The sequence below is a fragment of the Excalfactoria chinensis genome, chromosome 18 (assembly GCF_039878825.1).
Source record: "Excalfactoria chinensis isolate bCotChi1 chromosome 18, bCotChi1.hap2, whole genome shotgun sequence".
In the NCBI taxonomy this organism is placed as follows: Eukaryota; Metazoa; Chordata; class Aves; order Galliformes; family Phasianidae; genus Excalfactoria; species Excalfactoria chinensis.
The window spans coordinates 2,248,496-2,262,857 of NC_092842.1; the positions used below are offsets into that span (position 1 = coordinate 2,248,496).

Here is a 14,362-nt window from a genome sequence, read left to right on the forward strand (position 1 = left end):
AGCAGGTTGCCTTCTTTTCCTGATAGACAGTACAGGTCTCTTGGCAAGGCAAACACTCCCATGTGTGAATCACAGAATGCTTTCGAGTCGGAAGGAACCTTCAAAGGTAATTTAATCCAACTGCCCTGAAAGAAGCAGGAACATCTACATCTACAGCTCAACAAAGAGCAGCAAGAAGCCCAGGGCTGAACCATGCAGACCTGCTGGTCTCTCATTACCTGCAGGCAATGCTTCTTGGGTCGGTGGTCTCCACATCTGCAGCATCTGCAGTTGTGCTCGGTGCAATCAGCCCCAGGAAAGGGGATGCAGCACACGATGAGCTGAGTCTACAAGGATGCTGAGAAAGCACAGCACCGTGGTCCAGGTGATGGGAGGGAGGGAATCGGGTTCCTTGCTTTTGGTTTCTGGTACCAAAGCCCTAATTTTGATGGGTTTCACCACTTTGAGACTGAGTCACTTATTTTAGTGGGGTAATGAAGTCATGTGTAAATATTAGATTTAGCTTTTGGCTGTCAGCTGTTCCCTCTTAAAAAAAAAAAATAAGGAGCAAGAGAGACAGAGCGGGTGAGGGGAGGGGTGAGAAAGGGAGAGAAGCTTTCTGGTGAAGGCTGGGTAATAAATTACAGGAGCAGCTCTTGGGCTGCCAATTTAACACCATAAATCAAGCCCTGGGTATTACCCAAGTGCTCCCTGCGGAGGGGCTGTCGGGTCAGAACGACCACCTTTTCAAATACTGGAAATGAAATCTTCCTAAATGCTGACCAGCCTCATCCCTGCCAGAAACAATAATTTATTGCCTTATTAAAGGGCAGGAATCAAGAGAGGACAGCAGGGGAGCGAGGCGGGGGTCATTTTCACGGCCAGCTCCCAGCTCTCAGCCCCCCAAGGGATGGAACAGCCCCTTTTTGCCCCCCCCCCCCCGTTAGCCCAGCTCCACCGCAGGGCGTCCCCACTCTGTGTCCCCAGGGACCGGTTCTTGAGTGATGAATTTGGGAGTTCATCACCCACATCATAAATGGTGAAGAGAGGGATTCAAATAGAGACAGCTCTGGACGGCTGCTCCCCTCTTGGTGTGGGAAGGAGGGTGAGAGGGGGAAAGGGGGCTGCCAAGAAAGGTGCCAAGTGAGAGAGAGGATGAGCTTCCTCTGTCTGCTGCAGGAGAAGGTGGCTGCCTGTCTGCACTGTTCCCATATGGGACAATATTGTCATAAATTCAGATTTTTCCACTCTACTGAGAACTGACCCAGGTCTGTCAGACCCTCATCTGAGAGGATAATGAGTCCGGGACTCGATGGCCTCTTATCACAACCTCCCATCGGTACATTGCATTCCCCAGAAAGGCAGCTGCTCTGGGGATGCACTGATCTCATGCGGCCATCCCGGCTGCTGCCTGGGGACCTGCCTGAGGGAAGGAGAGCTGTGAGCCCCACATCCTGACCTGGCTGTTCCTGGTAGCCACAGGCAGGGGCACAGAAGGAAGATTTTAACCTAATTCTTTCTTCCGCCTCCTCCTAAAAGCCAGGCTCTGTTTGCAGTGGTCACAAGGGTAGTCCAAAAATACAGTATGAGAAAATAATAAAGAAGTCTCCCCGTTGCCATGTCAGGAAGCGCTCTTGCTGCACCGATCCAAAGGTCTGAACGCACAGTAGCATTAAACCTTCACTGCTTTAGACAGATTCCTGTGTTCTGTTGGAACAAATCAACTCTGCGAGACTCACTTGGTGTTTGTAAGAGGAATGGGGGGAGCAGGAAAGGGGTTGTTGTTGCTGAAGGAGATGAGCGGGATGAAGCAAGCCAGGTGCCAAGATGCTGCTGACCACAGAAAGTCCTGGTTTAGGGCCACCTATGAGCTAAGTTTTTAATGTCTCCTTAATGTAAACCGTCTGGTTGGGACATCTGGCTGTCAGCGTGTCTTCTCGCGAGCAGCTGTTTGCAGTAACCTGTGGCTTTCATGGAAACTGGGCTCACGAGGACTCCAGTGTGATGTATTTATTACACGGAGGCAATCAACTTCCCTCTTGTCGCTCAGTTTTATGAGCGAACATTTACTGCGAATCTGAGGCTCATCTGATAAACATTTCAAGGTATGAAAATGAATGTTCCTCTGGGAAGGAGAACAGCCCGTCAATTAAAATCGTGTTACGAGATGGCCTCCCTTGGCAAATCCTCCCCACATCAGTGCCTCTGCTTCTGTCCCAGCTCCCGGCGATGCTGGGCGGGATGCAGAGCTCTGCTCTTGTCACAGTCTGGCATCGACTGCCGCTGCATTTCCCCTTGGCTGCAGGTCAAACACTGCTCAAGTACGGAGTGGGGGCACATGAGCTCTGCAAGGGATCATCTGCCTGGCGAGGCAGGCAGACAGCAGCCGAATCGACCACTGGCTCCAGATGTAGCTTGGTATGGAGTGCAACAATGAGGGCAATTTAAATGTCACCTTGCAAATCTGGCGGCGCAGTGCAGGTATCAGGGTAGCTAACATGGTGCAATATGTTGGATCTCAAGTGACAAGGGAAGTAAGAAGAGTAAGAAGAGTGCAAGAAGAGGCTGATGGACCCCAGGGGCTCACACAGAGAGGAGCAGTTGGAAAGGACAAACAAGTCCGCAGTGTCATCAGAGAAGGAGGAAGGTGGTGGGAAGGAAGAGTGGCTCCGCGTCAGGCGCTAATGAGCAATCAAAGAAATTATGACCAAGGTCGTTTCTGTGGGAGGGCAAGCACCAGGCCAGCCTGGATTTATGTCTGGGAGAGGAGAAGCTGTTCTGAAGTGCCGTCATCCTGGTATTATGGACAGATCCTCACTCGTGTCCAACAAGCAGACCGGAGTCGAGGAGCAAGAAGGAAATTCTTTTCCAGTTATTCATGGACAGCCCAACCCCACTCCTCCATCCCTCCCCGCTCCAGTTTGACAAAGAACAACAAAGAATCACAGAATGGCTTGTGTTGGAAGGGATCTAGTTCCCAGCGGTTGCCAACCACTAAATTCAGCACCAGATCAGGCTGCCCAGGGCCCCATCCAAAGTTAGATGAGGATGATTCAAGAGCAGTGTCTACAAAAGCTTCAAGTCTACGTGAATTCTGTAAGACATCTTAACTTGTCCATAGAGCTATGACTATTTCCGAACACTTCTTGCTGAGTGTTTACCAAGGGCTACGTCTAGCATAAGGCTGTACATAGGTGACAGATGAGGCACTGTGCACCCGTGGTATCCTTGCATGGCAACCAGGGGTACCACAGCAGTGAAATAAAGGACAACTTACGTAGCACCCACATCAATGACTTGAATCAATGTTACGGGAGAGTGAAGGTGGAAAAGGGAACTTTGGAAATGTTTACAGTGTGTACAGCAATCATATGTCACAGCGAGGATAAAGATGTGTCAGGTCCAATAGGGAGAGAAATCCATAAAAAATACCCCCTAGCAGCATTTTAGCCAATTTTTTTTGCTCAGCTGTTGATCCTCTCTGGTCCTGATTAAGGACCTGTACCTGATTAAGACCCTCTGGTCTCCCCATGGTGTGCCCAGTACCCTGCAGTACCACCCAGCTCAGATTAGTTTTCCACCCAGATCCTTGATGTCCCACAGATGCTTATGAATGACCAAGTAAGGTCTGCTCAACTGGATGGCAAATAACAGGAGAGGCAGCAGGGCTAGGAGGATGCAGGATAAGGGTGGGTACCTGGGCCCCAACTCGTCCTCACTGCGCCAGACAAAGTCTCCAAACTTCTCATAGTGGGAATTGTAGTGATGTTGGACTCGGAACAGCATGGAAGCAGAGACCTCCATCAGCGTGTTGTAGGCTGTCTGCTGTTCTTTCCCACTGGTGTAGCCATTGTAGAGGTTGTAGATTTTGTCAGCTATCTCTGAAAGGGAGCAGAGGACAGGATTTAATGAGCACAGGTGTAGTGGAAATGCTAAGTCACAGCCTGAAGCAGTGATGGAGCACCTGGTGGGAAGGCAGGGCCAACCCAGGGGAGCTCAGGTGTACACAATGCACCTGAATGAGTGGGTGGAGCCAGGAGACCTTCTGAGACCTCATTTAAGGGCTGGCAGTGAAAGAGAAGGTATCCCTGGTTGGAGGTCCTTGCATACCTGAAGCCTTCTCAAGGTAAGAAGCTCTTTTCCTTCATTGCTGCTGCATTTGGGCTCACCCCCATTTGCTGCAGCTGAAGACTTTGCCACCCTGCTATTATTGTGGTACTTTCCACCCCATTATAGCATTACAGCAGAGGAAAAAGGACAAGCAGAGAGCCCTGGGTGGGAGATGCTGGGATGGCTGCAAGTGTAGCTTGATTTATTGAACAAGAAGGTGCATTTTCTGCTGTAGGAAAGAATATCTTTTCAGAAATGAAAAATGCACAAACCCCCATTTCTTTCCTTTTCTTGGAAGCCTCTCATTTGCTCTTGTTTTTTCTGTTGTTTGTTTTGTTTTTTGGAAGTGCTTATCAATAACACTAAACAAAGCATTAATCAAAACTTTCTTTTGTTTGTTTCCCAAGGTAGGAAGGAAGGGAATAAGCAGCAGCTCTTTTTGTCTTTGACAAATCTTTTTGAAACCTGAAAGCAGCAAAATGCTTTGGGAAGGAGAGAACAAATCAGACTGACTGGTTTCAAAGCTGGTGAGTGGAACTATGAAGGTGGTTGGTGTCTCCATTTCAGAACCAATGGAGCTGATGCAATGGAGCCACTGATGTCCCACTGAAGACTCAGAGCTGGGCCCCAGCCAGGGCTGCCCCTTGCTTTGCAGGCAGCAATCACCCTTTTCCATAGGATGTTTACTGGCAGGACCCCAGGGTCATGCAAGGGAACAGGCATGATGGCACTGAGCTGCACAGGACCACAGAGCTTCTACTACAAGATGTCTGCATTTTGCTACCCATTCCAGCCCCATGTTCCTATGCCCAGGGCTTGTTTATAGGAGCTTGTGCTCTGGAAGAGGAGACTGGAGTGGATTGCAAGTGTGCACTGGATACAGGAAAAGCAAAATTAACAGGAAATGACTTCTGTCTTGGGAAATGAGGTGCCTGAAGACTGACCTTCTGCCTTGCTGTCATCTACCAGTGGGCAGGCTGTCCTCAGGGTGACCGTGCTCAGCTCTGAGTGTCTCCCTCGTGTGTCCACTGCATACAGTGTGAACCTGGAAGGCAGAAAGTGAAAGAAAAATGTCTTTATCTCTTGGTCTGATACCACTGGGTTATTATGGGAGCTGACTTCATGAGAAGTGAAAAGTGTGGACCTGGATCCCATCAGTCACTTCTGGCATCTGAAGGGGATGTAAGATGTCTCTGACTAAGAACAAGAAAGCAAACAACAAGAGGAGCCATGGGGGCAGGAAGCAGCAACCCCATGCACCAAGTATGGACTGCATGTAGCTCCATGAGCTGTGGAAGGATGCGCACACCTCTGTGTGAGGTGCCATGCACCCAAGCAGTGCAGCAACACTGCAGTGCTTGCACCTCCCTGCAGTATTTCTGCCCTAAGTAGGTTCTGTGCTGACAAGCGACAGCTCGCACGCATCCTGCAAAAGGCCCCTGAGGTTGTTTTCTAGATCATTTCCTCACCAGGGTGGGGCTGGTTAAAAGGGTGGGAATGATAATTTCACACTTGAAGCTAATGGAGAGCATCTGACAGTAAAATACAGCTTTTGTGCTGGATGGAGTACTGAATAAACAGGCTGAGGCTGCATGGGACGTCCTGCAATGCTGAGCTCAGAGCCGTGCTCACAGCTTCAAAGCTCCAAAATGGGAATGGTTCTTCGCAGCAGGCGCAGCAATCTTCATCCACTCTCCCAGGAAGGACTGGTTTGTATTTACCCAGTCTGAACCAGGTATGGAAACTAAAGCTGCTTTTGACAAAGTAGGAGTTGGGCACACGGGTCCCTGAAATAACACAGCCTTGCAGCTGTAAGTTGAAAGGGGATTGAGACCCTGAGGCACATTTATTTAAGGAGTGGCCCTAACTCTTAGCATCCTTATCAGGGACAGCAGGGATGCCTGCCTGCTCCTTGCTTCCAACCCCTGTGCTGCTCCCACATCCCACCAGCAGCCGATAAGAGCTGATGTCTGCACAGCAGCAATTCCCAGCACAGGACATGCTCTCTCTGAGCAATTAGCATTAGTTCTGTAACAATATTTGCTGACTGAAAGGGCACCAGCAGACTGCTAAGGGACCTGCTTGTGCAAAGGGACAAAGCTGGGGCAGGCAGGAGATATGCAGACGCTGCGCTTGCCCAAGGAGCTGCTATTTAATTCTTTGGCATGACATCATTTTCCTTAATTTACAGGGAGCGTGGCTCAGAGTGGGAGCATCTCAGGAAGGATGTCCGTGCTGTGCAACTTCACAAGTACCACACACAGGCTGTTCTCCAGCTATAATTAAGGGACAGCAGCAGAGCAATAGGGGATTTCAAATTCAGGTCAGAAGTGTGACTGCTGGGCTCTGCAGAGCTGCTGTCTCTACTCAACCTACTGAGCAAGGAGTCTCCTGTGGGCAGCTTGGCAGCGCAGATTGCTCTCTTTGGGTCCATAAAGCAGCTGTAATTGGGCTGTGCAGTGTCAAGAAGGGCACCCCAGGAGTCCTGCAGCCCATCCTGGCACCCAGTGGGAGGCAATGCTCTTCTTAGAAGAATACAATCGTTAAGGCTGGAGAAGACTGAAGATCACCAAGTCCAACCCCATCTCCAAGGTTAAGGAACAACTCCACAGACAGTGACTGCATCACTCCATGTGAGAAGAAATGTTACCTGAACCTCTCTTGATGCAACATGAGGCCATCGCCTCTCATCCTATTGCATTACTGGGTGCAGAGCTCAACCCCATCTCACCACAACCTCCTTTCAGGAGTTATGGAGTGTGATACAAGTCTCCTCTGAGTCACTGTGAATGTGGCAAGCTCTCAAGGGGCTCAGAAGGTGGGTTTCTGCTGCAAGCTGACCTCTGTCCTCATCCTGGCTCACTGGCTTAGCTGTGCTGGTTGTATTTTCCTTTGTGAATGGGTGAGCACATCTAATATGAAACCTCTGCTCTGTCTATGCTGGCTTCATCAAGAAGGCTCTATTATCTGTGGGGCAATCAGTACCAGAACACTTGCCTTGAAAACAGCAGATTTTGATGAAAACAATGGTAATAGTCAACAATTAGTACCTGCATCAGCTATTCTACCAGCTGCAGGTCAAGGAGGGATGTGGCTGCATGGCAGTGGTCACAGCGCATCCCCTGTCTGCTGGGGGGAAGGACCCCTTTGGGCTGTGCTTCTGCCCTCTGCCAACACCAACAGAGCAAAGTCATCAGCTGCCAAGAGTAACAGCATCCTGATTGTTCAGTGCAGGGAGGTTTGACTTCATGGTCTTGAAGGGCTTTCCAGTCCAAATGACTCTGATTTACTCTCAAGGAGAGCTGCTGGGCACCCTCTGCCCTTCTCCATTTCCACCCAGCATCGGATCTCAGAGGGCTTTGCCACTAACATCCAAAAGATTGACTCTTGAAGCACTGCTGTACTGACAGCTCTGCTTTAGTGATGGCAAACAGACGTGTATGGAGTGAAGCAACTCAACCAGGAGAGCCACAGCAACAGGGGCTGACTGCAAAAGTTGGAGATGATGGTTGCCCACCTTCTTGACCACCCAGCCTCTCTGTGGCTGAATGCTCTTAGAGCAATTCTTAACAGCCCTGCATAGCGGGTGGGTTATTTTTCCCTTTTATTTGTGGAAATGGATAATAAAGAGAGCACAGAGATCTGTGGGTCCTGCTCACTGTCCAGAAGCCACCCATGGCAGCTGTGGGGAAGGTGGGGACAGGACCATCTGTATACAGCATTTGGGCTCTCTGACAGCAACAGAGCTGCTCCCAACAGTGCCAATGGGGCCCTTGGGGAGCCTGTAAGGAAAACCAAGACAAACAGGTGGTTCTGAGTGTTCTATCCAAGGGATGGCAAAGCCAGGAACCAAAAGGAGCTGGCTCCATACTTGCATGAATTCCACGCTGGAATACCATAAGGCAGCACTGCCTCCCCCGTACCTCGGAGGTTGGTTTGTGCAGCAATAAGCATTCCCTGCAGTGCTCCCTCCTTTCCACCAGTACTATCAGCACGATCATACATGGATGCTGCTTTTTGAACAATAATTTCACCAGTGGATGTGCATATGCTTTTGGCAGAGAGCAGCCCTCCATGCCTGGAAATGCAGCCACCGTTGCAGAGAAATAAAGCTTAAGTCCTATAAAATAATGCTGCTTAAATGTTTACTACTACACTGAAACCTACTGGGACCAGAAGGAACTCATAGATAGAGATAGAAAGCAATTAACATGTGCCCTCGTGAAATGTCAGCAACACCTTCTTTGTAGATACCCCACCCAAAGTTGGCTAAAGCAGGGATTTTATCGCTGGGTTTGAGATAGTTCTTGGGGGAGGGAGGAGGGTTAAAGCTTCAGTTCCTGGAATCCACTGACTGTGGAAGATTGTCAATTGCATTGAGAAAGGGGATAAAAAAGAACAATACATTTCTTGCCTTTCTCAATGCAGAGGAAGGAAAAAAAAAAAAAAGCACAAAATACTGAATTCTAAAGTCCCAAAACCGCAATGAGAATGAAAGCCCAGAACGTGTTATTTATTTACAGACAACAACGTTGGCTCATAATGTTTTTAAACTCCATCTCACAATGCTGACAATGTTTGAGTGCTTTATTCGTGATCCTTATTTGTGGGAAGGGAGATAAAGGACTTCTGTGCTGACCGTCCTGGGCTTGGTGGTGGATTTCTCCCCATCCTGAGGAGATAACACAGACATTTCTGCTGGCCTGTGCAGCTCCAGGAGATGCTCAACCACCATGAGCTGCAGGGAAAAGGGTCTAACAACCCCAAGTTCAATAAACAGCCCAGCATCTGCCAAACACCCGTGCAAAGTGTCCAAGTGCCTGCAAGCTGCTGGCTGTATGTATGCAATGTGGCTGGGCAATAACCCAGCTGTATCACATAGATGGGGGACAGGACAAGGCTCAGTCTCTCCAAAGTGATGCAGCCACGACGTGCTCTTGCCAGTGCTTCACATTTTGCGTTCCAGCTGAAAACTAATCCAATGGCTTCCTCATGAAAAGGAATGTATTTTAGTCCATTGTCAACTCAGAGACTAGAGAGAACTTAGAAAGGTAAATGAGAGCAACACCACTCTGAAGCAAACAGAACCATAGAGTCATGGAGGCTGAAGAAGAGCAAAGATCACCAAGTGCAACCCCAACTCACTCCACCACATCCACTGACCACATCCCTCAGTGCCACGTCTCCTTGTTTTCAGAACACCTCCAGGGATGGTGACCCCATCACTCCTGGGAAGACCCACTGCAGTGCATTACCACTCTGCTGAGGATAGAAGTCTTACCTAATATCCAACCTGAACCTCTCCCAGAACAACTTAAGGCTGTTACCTCTCATCCTAAAGCCAGCAGACATGGAGAAATGAGAGCTTGCATAGGAGGAGTGCATTTCCCTGTACCATGTGCCTCAGGTGCCAGGTGCTTTTTGGAAGCACATAAAGCAGCAACCATCAGATACTGCCAGCAGGTGCCTGGCTCATGCTCAGGGGCTTTACACCACGGATGGAGGCAGGGCAAAGCAAGTCCCACAGAGAGAAGTGCCGCTGTGCTGGATAAAGCTGCTGGTGGGGATGAAATGTGGATGAGAGAACAGCTCCCTGGCACTGGAGCAAGACAGTACGCCCAAAGCAGCAGCCCTGACATGAAATAATACTTGTGCAGTCGGTGTCACGACCCTGGGGCTTTTGCTCCCATGCTTACACTAAGGACCAAGTGGACTTGGTCTTATATTACAGTGAAGCTGCACAAAAGACCTTCAGGGGATGGCCATAAACACTGTGGATATGACGACAGAGAAAGCAAGACCACTGGGCAACTATCATCATAGCAGGAGAAAAGGAAGAGGGGGTGTTGGGGACCAGCTCATCTGAAAGCATTAGCACGTGAGTCCTGCACACCTGATGGGCCTCCAGAGGGACACTGCTTTGGGTCTCTGTGCCTTGGGTTGTGCTAGGAGCACAGCCCTCCTCCTCCCATCAGGACTGCAGCTCAGGACATGACAAGGCTGCTCAGAAGGAGAGGGAGAATAAATCAAACTCTTCCTCCTATTGTGCCAGAGAGAAAGGAGAAAGAAGAGAGGCACTGGACCCCTGTGACGAGCTCCACAATGGAAATGTTCACAGCTCACCAGCCCAGCCACTTAACCTACAAATGCTCTGCAAAGCTTGGCCATGGCCAGCCCTGAAGAGATGGGAGGGAGAGGGAGGTGGTGACCCTTGGCAAATTGGGAAACGCTTCCCCTCCCAACCTCACAGTCCTTCTAAACAAGAACCAGACACTCCACAGCTCGCTACCCCACGAGATCCCCTTGGTGGGGCTTGTTCTCATCCTCCTGGGGGCTTGGCTTCCATCTGGACCACTGGTTGAAATCCAGCCCAGACTGGTAGCGACTTCAAAAGCCAGTGTCATCTGAGGAGTGGTGGGTGGTCTAGGTCAAACGAGCTGATGGCTCTCTGTTCTTATATAAGCCACCACAATAGGGCCTCCTGGTTGAGAGCCCAACAAGAAAGGCAATGGGTCGCACCGACTGCCGCTGGTCGGCACGGGGAGGCCGCGTGCTCCCCACCAGTACAGCATATCTCCACTGGGTTTGTCCCCCAGCATCGCCTGCCCTCAGCATCAAACAAAGCCAAGCCTGCCAACAATAAAGGCACACAATGGGGCTGGGAGGTGGGGGATGCCTCTGCTCACAAAACTCAAGGCAGATCCAAGCGAGGGGAGACTGTACCCTGTGCTGCTCTGTCCCCACTGTGCACCCAGCAGAAGGATGCTGACCAGGTCCAGGTCCTTGCTGGACTCGGTTCTCACAGCCCCAGTGGTGGTGGGGGAGCAAAACAAATAATAAAAACAAAATCCCAGTAAGTACGTTAGAATTCGTTTGAAGTGCAAGGGAGCTTTCAGGCAGGGTTATGTACATCTCCCAGCCCGGCGTGATTTACACATTCCTTGTGAGCAAAGGAATCTTACCCGATTTGAAGTAAAACAGATGTTTTGGGTTTTTCTACACCCCCACCCCCATTTAATCATTTCTTTATTGAAATGGTGGCTATATGGCCGAGCGGCCCTAAGAGCGAGCTCTGCTACCCCCAGATGGCCTCTGAGCAGCCAGACCCTGCTCCCACAGCACAGAGCCACCTCACTCCTGAGGGAGCATGCAGTGAGCTGGGTCAGTGAGTGCTCAGAGGCATCGTCCCTCCTGCAGGCCTCCTCTCCTGCTTCTTGCTGCAGAAGCAACGACTGCAGCTCACAGAAGCTGTTCTGAGCTGACACCCTGCTCCTCCATCCTGCCCATGAGCCCAAGTGAGGGCTCCAGCACTGCTGCCATCAGCCCCAGCCCAGGGGACTTGCTGCACATGATGCCCCTACACCACACAACCACAACACACCCTGGTTGTGATCTATGCCAAGAATGTTATTTCAGAAGCAAAGCTTCTGAATGGACAACATGATCAACAGGAGGGAAGCACAGGAGCTGTGATGCTCTCACTTCCCAAGTGAAACCAGCCCAGCACAGAGGATGGAGCTTTTCGCTTGGTTTCAGTACTGTGTCATCTCAGCCAAGTCACTCTGCCCCTATTTTTGTCCCCCCACCATCCCAGTAAAGCCATCTGGAAAAGCAATTTTGTTTTCCCAAGAGGATGCCCAACACTGAGTGCAATGGGGGCTTCTGAGCATTGGTTGACACTGCAAACTACCAGCGCAGCTATGCCTTCACATTTACACTCACAATAACTCATGGCTGGTAGCAAACCCATCCAGCTCCCCATCTTTTCGTTCTCTTTTTCCCCCCCCAGTTTCTCTCCATTCTCCCTCAAATCCTGTTGTTATTTCTCAGTACTTCGTTGGTGGCAGGGTGGGAAGGTTTTCTGTGACACATTCACGTACCGTTGGGACTCACTCCCATTCCCGTCTGGTACACGCGATTGCACAAGAGAGAGAAACAAACGGGGATGAGGAAATGCATGTTTATGAGAGGCAGCGCTGTCATCGTGAGTAAGGGACCCCCCGCAACAGAGCCGGCCTGGGAGCCGCTTGAGAGTTTCCATTCTCTCCTAACACTCCATTCATGCCTCATTTCATACCTCCCCAGGGGCTACATGACTGGCTGCAGTCCCACTGCGTGGCACGGGGCCCCCCCCCCCACTTCTGGGGGATTTGATGCAAGTGGGGAGAGAGAGAGAAGTCGTTGTCTTGTAAAGATAATGAATTGAGAAAGAGCAGCACCCTTCGCTGTTGTGTGAGCTCCTTCTTCCCCTCCTGCAATGGAATGAGCTCTCCCTGCAGCATGCTCTATGCCCACTCCTCATAGAGCCACCTCCAAGATCACAAAGTCCAGCTTACCCCACAATACCCACTGACACTGCTCCTCAGTATCACAACTCCACCACCTTCCTGCCCACTCCCCTCATCTTAGTCCATCCTATGCTCTTCATTAGTGCAAAGCTATCCATTAACGTGCTCAGTATGCTGTTATCACAGCAACAAACAGCTCCTGACCCACCAGACAACCCTCCACATAATGCTGCAAACATGATGGAAAGCTCAGCAACAAAAGCACAGCAGCAAAGTCCTAGGCTGCACCAAGCAAGGATTTGCTCACACTCAACAGCCATAGAAACAAAGGAAAAAAGCTGCTTACCTTCAGAAGGCTATAGGTGCACAGGAATCTCCTGCAAGATGCTTTCACTCCCACTGCCAACCCTTAAATGAGGTCTGGGAAGGGGTGGATCCTGGCTCCACTCAGGGGCATTGCACACACCTGAGCTCCTCTGGGTTGGCCCTGCCTTCCCACCAGGTGCTCAATCACTGCTTCAAGCTGTGACTTTGCACTTCTGCTACAAATGCAAACCATATTACTACCCAATCAGAGACAGCCATTGGTCAATAACCTTGAGTACAGCAATCTGAAAGAGTGAGGGATTCTGTATCAGCACTACTGGTGATTCAGGGCCACACATCATTGGTGGATGACACCCCCAGGATAGTCCCCACATGCCACCAGGACAGCCACCAGCCAAAGCTGGGACACATTCCTCTCCCAGTACGTGCTACAGAGCTCCCAGCAATGTGGTTGGATCCCTCTCCCCACACAGGTGGATATTAACGAGAACAAAAGCAATCACCTGTGCAGGCACACTACAACCCACTTGGGTCCCCCTCCCTTCTGCTTCCATCTCCCCCTGCCTCCCCACACACCTCAGTTTCATTATCTCTGATCTCGAGCTGCCTATTATATGCTTTTTGCCAACATAAATATTTAAACCCTGCACATTGCACAGAAAGGCCCCTGTGGAGTTAATGCTTCACCTCATGTTTCCACTTGGAAAACAATCCTGTGTACAGCAGGTACAATGTATGGGCAGAGCTGAAAGCCAGAGGGGGTCTGCAAGGGCTGGGGACTGCAGGGTGATTTTATGTGGTATGAGGCTGTGCTAAGCTATGCATTCCTGCTACTGGTATGGAAAAGCTCCCAGAGAAGAGGCGCTCTGGTTCTGAGCTGATACATGGGATGGACAGACACACCATCAGTCCTTGTCACACATCTCCATGCATGTGGGTCCATGATGGATGCCATGCTGGGACACACCTGGGCCCTTGGCTGTGCATGATGGATGCCCCAGCAGGAAGAGAAATACTGTGCAGGGCAGGAGCACAGCTTGTGGCAGCCCTAATAGCTTGGAACACTTTCCCTCACACCTTTGGGTGATGTGCTGAGGGACAGTGAGTAAGTGTTCTGGTTCAGGGTGCTTGTTTCTGTCCATCACCTCCTGGGGAGTGCGTACAAGGCGCACCCCAGCATCCTGGCTCCGCAGTGAGCACAAAGCTGACATGGAAGGGCTGGAAGGCTGTGATGTCGCAATGACGCAAACCAGACAGAAAAAAAAAGGATGAAAGCATCCCAGCCCAACAGCAGGCACTTCTGCTCAGGGTTGTGCAATAAGATTAAGAGCTGAGGATGTTTCCATAACTGCAGAGCGGGGCAGGAGATGCTCAGAAGGAAGAAGTCAATGCCAGGGGTTGGTGTGTGCCAATGTTGCTTAGGTCCCTGCTCTGTGCACAGTCCTGGGGCTTCCCCAGCAGAAATCAAGAGCAGAAAACATGGAAGGAAAACAACAGGTTCTGATTCAAAGGTTGAACATCCCAGAAGGTCTACAGCCCAATGGGTCAGCACCAAACTGCCCAGCCATTTGGGCAACCATCTGCCAGCAACCCAGCTCCCCAGATTTGGGTACAGCTCCTCAAAGCAGCAGATCTTCACAGCTCCATCAGCTCATCCA

At 50.4% G+C, this 14,362-nt stretch overlaps 1 protein-coding gene across 5 annotated transcripts in view; it reads right to left on the bottom strand.

Moving 5' to 3' along the window:
- Positions 1-14,362, bottom strand: part of ASTN2 (astrotactin 2) — a 273,672-nt gene that overhangs the window by 8,065 nt on the left and 251,245 nt on the right. For all 5 annotated transcript variants that reach the window (XM_072353116.1, XM_072353118.1, XM_072353115.1 and 2 more), the window contains 2 exons: positions 5,034-5,134; positions 3,677-3,860 (listed from right to left, as the gene is read on the bottom strand). In XM_072353116.1, coding sequence (XP_072209217.1) covers positions 3,677-3,860; positions 5,034-5,134 — 285 coding nt within the window. The remainder of the gene's footprint in view (positions 1-3,676; positions 3,861-5,033; positions 5,135-14,362) is intronic.